Source organism: Crinia signifera, chromosome 6 (genome assembly GCF_055691185.1).
Source record: "Crinia signifera chromosome 6, ASM5569118v1, whole genome shotgun sequence".
Lineage (NCBI taxonomy): Eukaryota > Metazoa > Chordata > Amphibia > Anura > Myobatrachidae > Crinia > Crinia signifera.
In genome coordinates, this window is record NC_139222.1 from 198448240 (window position 1) to 198455534 (window position 7295).

A 7295-nucleotide genomic window follows, 5' to 3' on the forward strand; every position below is an offset into this window, starting at 1 on the left:
AAGTTAACTTGTAAATAAAATCTGTTTATCTATATTTCCCAATACAAAGACACACACACACACACACACACACACACACACACACACACACACGAAACAATAGCTTTTAGAGAAGTTTTAAATGAACAACATCGGGATGCTAGAATCTAGATGAAACTTGCAGAGGAAAATCCTCCCACCAGCCCTTCTCCCTTTGATTCCATGAAACCAGGCTGTACTGCACGCCTGCATACCTCCCAACTTTTCATGTTAAGAAATAGGGACACTCGCGCGGCGAAGCCGCGCGAGCGTCCGAAAAGGGGGCGTGGCGTATGCAAATGAGGGCGCGGCTTATGCTAATTAGCCGCGACCTCATTTTCATACGAGAATAGACGCTGTGCGCATGCGCACAGCGTCTATTCTACTACATTGGGGGGTCTCCCAACTGCCACCCCCCCGCAGCGGGACAATGCCTGCCGCGGGTGGGACGTCGGGACAGGACCCGAAAATCGGGACTGTCCCGACGGAATCGTGACAGTTGGGAGGTATGCGCCTGTAACGAAAAGCCTACACACTCACAGCACAAATAATACAAACAAGCAGTCACTTCACAGAGACGCCTGCAGAGGGCAGCGTTGTGAACTCCGGTGATTGCTGTGTAGAGAAGGGAAGCCCAGAATTAGCCCGGCCCTATTTCCTGTATTGTAGTGAAGTGTACAACATCCACTGGGTGACAGCATCAGGAAGTGCCCAGGACAAGGCATTAAGCAGCAGTCTATTATTGTGCGTGGTAAGATCGTTTCTGTGGCACGCTAACATGCCCGGGATGTAGCATATCTGCTGACACACACACACTTAAGGCCCCCATACACTAGCCGATTTTGGTCAGATTTCAGCCAGATCAGTCGGATCTGGCCGAAATCGGACCAAAATCTGCTAGTTTTGATGTCCCCTCAGATCCGATGCGCGGTCCCGTGCGCATCGGATCTGCGTCGGGTGGTCGGACCTGCTGCACGTCCGACCACCCGACTTGGGACCTAGTGGGGCGGTGCGGCGGTGGAGGGAGCAGGGGGGGCTGGGGACGCTGCGGGGGACACAGGCGGCATAGAGCCGGCCGGGAGCTGTCAGTAATGAATAAAAAAAAAAAGCCCATACAATGAATGGGCGGCCTGTGATTGGCTGAGCGCTCTCTCAGCCAGTCAGCAATTGGCTGAGAGAGCGCTCAGCAGCCAATCACAGGCTGCCCATTCATTGTATGGGCTTTTTTTTTTATTCATTACTGACAGCTCCCGGCCGGCTCCCCCTGCCCGGCTCTATGCCGCCTGTGTCCCCCGCAGCGTCCCCTGCTCCCTCTACCGCCTCAACGCTGTCCGCCGCAGCGTCCCTAGTAGCGGGGGACACAGACATGTCCCCCGCAGCGTCCCCAGCCCCCCCTGCTCCCTCTACCGCCTCAACGCTGTCCGCCGCAGCGTCCCTAGTAGCGGGGGACACAGACATGTCCCCCGCAGCGTCCCCAGCCCCCCCTGCTCCCTCTACCGCCTCAACGCTGTCCGCCGCAGCGTCCCTAGTAGCGGGGGACACAGACATGTCCCCCGCAGCGTACCCAGCCCCCCCTGCTCCCACCTCTGTAGACCCCCCCCCCCCCCCCCTGCTCCCCGGGTTTTTTACATGTGATAAATCGAGACGATTTATCACATGTAAAAAATGGCACATCAAGTGCCAATCTAATCAAGCTCCCCCGGGGAGCAGCCGGGGAAGCTCAGGGGATAGTCGGGGGCGACTTGTCCTAAGGACAAGTCGCCCTAGTGTATGGGGGCCTTAAGAGAAACAGCCAGGTTATAGGAAAAATGACATTTAAAGTGCACTAAGAAGTGTTCATTACAATCTCTTGTTTTTTTTTTTCTGTTTAGCCCAGTGTTGCTGTCTACTTGTATCATTTAATATACTCTTATTCTATAAGACTATAGTGCATATGGTCTTGCAGAGATACAGGGTGAGCAGGATAACTTACCTGCATGCAGAGTTTGCCTGGGTCCTAAACCATAGTCAACCCGCAGCACTTTGCTTTACCGCAGGGTCTATGATAACCATGTGTTTATTATATCTGCCAATGTGGGTGCCCAGGGCTCTGCAGGTACATTCTGGCTGTATTTACTTCTGCAGTATTAACTGGAGGTTATTTGGGAATTCAGTTGCTATATATGTTATATATTAGGAAGAATAACATTTTAGTTTATATTCTACCAGAGTCCAGTGCAGATCTTAATCCATGTTACGCTGTGTACACATGGTGCAATTTGGGCAAAATCGATAGCAATTTAGTGCAAATCGCACGGTGTTTGCCCACAACCGATCCTGATGTGTGGCCCTGCGGCATCAAAATCGAAAGTCGAAATAGACTGTGCAGCACATATTCCCCAGCACCGACCCTCCTTCCCTGCCAACCGAAGCTGATCACTGCCGATATCGCATCATACACACTAGTAGTTCTGTGTGTACAGCTATATACAGATAATCACCCATATGGGGGCATACTTGTATCTTTGTGGGTGGATTCCCCTATCTGTATGGTTGGTTTGTGGCAGTCATCATCATCACTGCGCACTAGCACTAGAACTGCTTGATGCACAACCTGTAATGCTTTCAACACATCCTTGCTTTACTTTGCCTTTGCCCTTCTGCCGCAAGAGGACATACAAACAAGCACCACCCAAACTTGTGTCAGCCGGCTCCATAGAATGAGCAGTACAAAAGCATATAGAGTACAGATGAAAACTAAGATGGGTTTAGCTCTGCAATGGACCCTTAAAGTGAATCTGTCACCTAGTGATGGTGGTTGTTTGAGCTAAAATTAGGGAGAATTTATCCTATGAATTGGGAAATAGTACCTCATGAATATTAATGAGGCAATGTCTTAAGGGCAGGCTTCATGCTGATTCATCCCACAAGCTAATTCTTTTATTTTGACTCAGTAATAAATGAACTTTAAGAAAAGTATACAAGGAGGGCGTGTTATTACTCTTCCTACATATTCCACCGTGCAGCAGGATATATCAGATGCTTGTTTGCAATAGTATTTATCTATTAAGGTGAAGGTTTTCTCTTTTCAGTAGGTTTGTTAAGGATCAAACTCCAAAAGAAATGGTGCGAATTTTGGCAAACGGAGAAATTGTTCAAGATGATGATCCACGTGTGAGGACAAATGCCAACCGCAACAATTATCGGCAGGCAAGTTGTCTTTTGTCTTCTATCCTTATACCTAATAAAATACATTTGCCAGTGCACATTCTGACCATAGTGCAACTATATGAACATGAGTAAAAGAGGTTCCATACTGCACGGATGTGCATATGACACTTCTGGCGCCCTGTTTCCTGTCCCTGCAGCCCAGGACATTAATACCTCCTTGTGCTTCTAATTGGCCACCACTGATATTTACCAGGTATTACTAGTACTACTATAGCTAAAACATGGCATCTCTACTACTTGTACTGCTGACACATAACTGGGCATTACCGATACAGCTGACACATAACTGGGCATTGCCGCTACAGCTGACACATAACTGCGCATTACCGACACAGCTGACACATAACTGGGCATTACCGATACAGCTGACACATAACTGGGCATTACTGACACATAACTGGGCATTGCCGCTACAGCTGACACATAACTGGCCATTACCGCTACAGCTGACACATAACTGGCCATTACCACTACAGCTGACACATAACTGGGCATTACCGCTACAGCTGACACATAACTGGGCATTAAAGACACAGCTGACACATAGCTGGGCATTACCGACACAGCTGATGCATACAGTAACTGGGCATTACCGCTACAGCTGACACATAACTGGGCATTACCACTACAGCTGACACATAACTGGGCATTACCGCTACAGCTGACACATAACTGGGCATTACCGCTACAGCTGACACATAACTGGGCATTACTGATACAGCTGACACATAACTGGGCATTACCGCTGTAGCAGACACATAACTGGGTATTACTGATATTGCTGATACATAAGTGGGCATTACAGCTACAGCTGATACATAACTGGGCATTACCGCTACAGCTGACACATAACTGGGCATTACCGCTACAGCTGACACATAACTGGGCATTACCGCTACGCTGACGCATAACTGGGCATTACCGCTACAGCTGACACATAACTGGGCATTACCGCTACAGCTGACACATAACTGGGCATTACCGCTACAGCTGACACATAACTGGGCATTACCGCTACAGCTGACACATAACTGGGCATTACCGCTACAGCTGACACATAACTGGGCATTACCGCTACAGCTGACGCATAACTGGGCATTACCGCTACAGCTGACACATAACTGGGCATTACCGCTACAGCTGACGCATAACTGGGCATTACCGCTACAGCTGACACATAACTGGGCATTACCGCTACGCTGACGCATACAGTAACTGGGCATTACCGCTACAGCTGACACATAACTAGGCATTACAGCTACAGCTGACACATAACTGGGTACTATTATTTTTTTGGGGAAAGTGGGCATTTTGCCTATACACAAGCTGCACTGATTGCTTATTTGCAATCTGTGTTGATATCAGAAATATAGATATAAGAGATATAGAGTATGATACTTTGGGAAGTCACTCAGGTGGAGGTGCTCCCTAGAGAGTAAGGTAATATGAGCAAGAGAAAAAAAGTACTCTTCACTTTTTGGGGGGCACACCTTAATTTATTGCTGATATATTATTTTAAAACATAACTTTTAATTGGAGTGAATATGTATATAAAAAAATGTATAGAACCGACTGACAGGACATTAACATACATAAATACACATGCGGTGAAAAAACCCCTTTATCCAGCACTCAAATGTCAATAATAGTTAGGGCTGCGTAATATTGTGATTGTGAGCTAGCGGAACTATCATAAATTAGTGTCGTGTATACGGTACTGTAGATATAACAAGTCTAATAGATGAATTTAAACGATTAATAATTAGTTGTATTCTCTCCTGGACCTTGCTTCGGAAACAGAGTGAAACAATAATTGACACAATAGACCGTTACAGTGTTGCTTTCAATGCCCTGTGTGGCAGTTAATATGTTTAAATAGCAAACTGCAACATTTTTTTTTCTTATTTATACTCTGAAATTCCTATTTATAGATTAACATGTATCACACAGCATCACTGAAATTCAGTTTAGGCACCTGCAAAAGTGTGTATAAATATCTCTTTTACTTTTTTCACACCTTTATGATAGAAAAGTTACAGGTGCCTAAATAACACTATGGGTGAAATGTAATAGGATGAGAGAGATGAGAGATTTGGTAAGAAATCTCGTTTTATTAAAGTGGAAATCATTTACACTGCAAAATCAAACTGGTTTTGCAGTGTAAATGATTGCCGCTTTAATATCTCCCCAAACCACATCTAGTGGTTTCTAGCATTTACACTAAAGAGCTACAGTAGCTTTCAGTCAGAAGTTGGGTGTTTGCCGGACCATTGGTTAGTTTCTATAATGAGCTGGCAATTGTCCATCTTTGATCTAGTATCATTGCGGAATTTTGAAATGAAAGAAGATGACTGTTTATGTGTGTTACAGAGCTCTATTCTATTTCTTTTAAAATATTTCCCTTTTTATATGTATATGTGCTATACTTTGTTTCGATGTATAAATAGTGGTTGTTTATTAAATCTCTTTATGTACACAGGGTCTATTTAACACAGCAGGAAATGCTGGAACAGGACCACAGCAGGCTCCGCAAGAGGAGAGAAGGCAGGAGGGACGTTCGCCTTTCACTGACATTAACCAGCAATTGGTGAACATGGGCTTTCCCCGCTGGAATCTTGGAAACCAAGTGGTAGAGCCAGTCATGTCTATTCTCTTCCTCTTCCTTATTCTAATGATGGGGGTCCGTGGCTTGCTCCTGGTTGGTTTAATATATTTTGTATCACACCTCAGCCAGCGGTAAGCAAAGCGCAGGAATATGGAAACTGGAAGATGAGAAAACTACTATGTATGGTTATGAATATGTGTCATAACTTTTTTTAGTGGACCAATTCAGGAACTTTATAAAAGAGCCAAAGTTAGGGGACCTATTTTAGGGTTCTCTAATGGATATTGCTAACTGTGACCAACTAATTAACTTTAGGACAAATGATCAGTAATATGAATTTTAGAGCAGGATACTTCTTGGACGCTTGATTATCAGTCATGTTGTGTAATCAAATGGAACCAGAGAATTATACATTCCTATTCTACCTATTTTACATTTGCTATACCAATATTTGTACACTAAAATGCAAGTCTGCAACAAATGCATGCATGTATAACGACATCATATAAAATGATTTTCTACCTACAGTACTATGAGCATTGTTATTGCATATACAGTAGCGCAGGTATTTGACATAGAAAAAAGTCACTGCTGCTCCAATGTAGTAGTTCAGGTACAGATTCAGATATAGAGGTGTTGCATGTCAAAATAATCAGCACAGTCCCTGGTGGCATCTCATTGCGACTAAAGGTGCATACACACCTACAGATTTATTTGTCCAATCTACAGATTGGGAACAAAAACCTGGAAATGTATGGAAGCAAATGACAATCAAACATTTGATCCTAAATGCCGGAAAACAGACAATGATCACTCATACAAATTGTTCAAATCAATGTAATATTACAAATTTATCCAAGCTATTACTTTTTTCTGTTTTCCTGCATTTTGGAGAACATTTTTGATTGTCATTTGCTCCCATGCATTTCCAGGTTTTTGTTCCCACCAGATAGATTGGACAGATAAATCCAGCGGCGTAACTATAGCACCGCAGCCACCGCGGGGGGGCGCTGTGCATGTGGGGGTGCCGGGGGCTGCGGTGCTATAGTTACACCCCCCCCCCCCCCAAATCCCCCGCACACTTACCTATCTCGCTAGTCCTGGCGGCTCCGTTCTTCTGCTGAGGACCACCACAAAATGGCCGCCCCCATATAGCACACAGGGCGGCGGCAGGGGGTGGGGGTGCTTGGGGGGGGGCGCCCAAAACGTAGCTACGCCACTGGATAAATCTGTAGGTGTGTATCCAACTTTAGATATGTATTGGCAACAAATACATCAAATACTAGCAGAGTCTCATGGTACTTGGAATGCTAAGAGAGACTTTGGGGATACTGATAGAGGAGGAAACATCTGCATCTGCATATTTAACATGTAGCTGTTAGTGCTGATTCTCAACATGCGTTGTTCATATTGTGAGTAAAACATTAAGGGGGGAATTCAATTGGCTGCTGTAATTGACCTC

General features: G+C 45.2%; 1 protein-coding gene across 4 annotated transcripts; it reads left to right on the plus strand.

Annotated features, from left to right (window-relative positions):
• The first annotated feature begins 417 nt into the window (after positions 1-417).
• On the plus strand, positions 418-6360 carry FAM241B (family with sequence similarity 241 member B). 4 transcript variants are annotated; one of them, XM_083148589.1, is made up of 3 exons: positions 418-769; positions 3093-3207; positions 5708-6360. In XM_083148589.1, exons 2-3 carry the CDS (start codon positions 3121-3123, stop codon positions 5966-5968), a joined length of 348 nt encoding a protein of 115 aa, XP_083004715.1. In that variant the 5' UTR covers positions 418-769; positions 3093-3120; the 3' UTR covers positions 5969-6360. The 4 variants fall into 4 exon arrangements, with proteins under 4 accessions (XP_083004715.1, XP_083004714.1, XP_083004712.1 ...); XM_083148588.1 differs by having other exon boundaries at positions 419-762; XM_083148586.1 differs by having other exon boundaries at positions 420-769; positions 3090-3207.
• Positions 6361-7295: the final 935 nt, after the last annotated feature.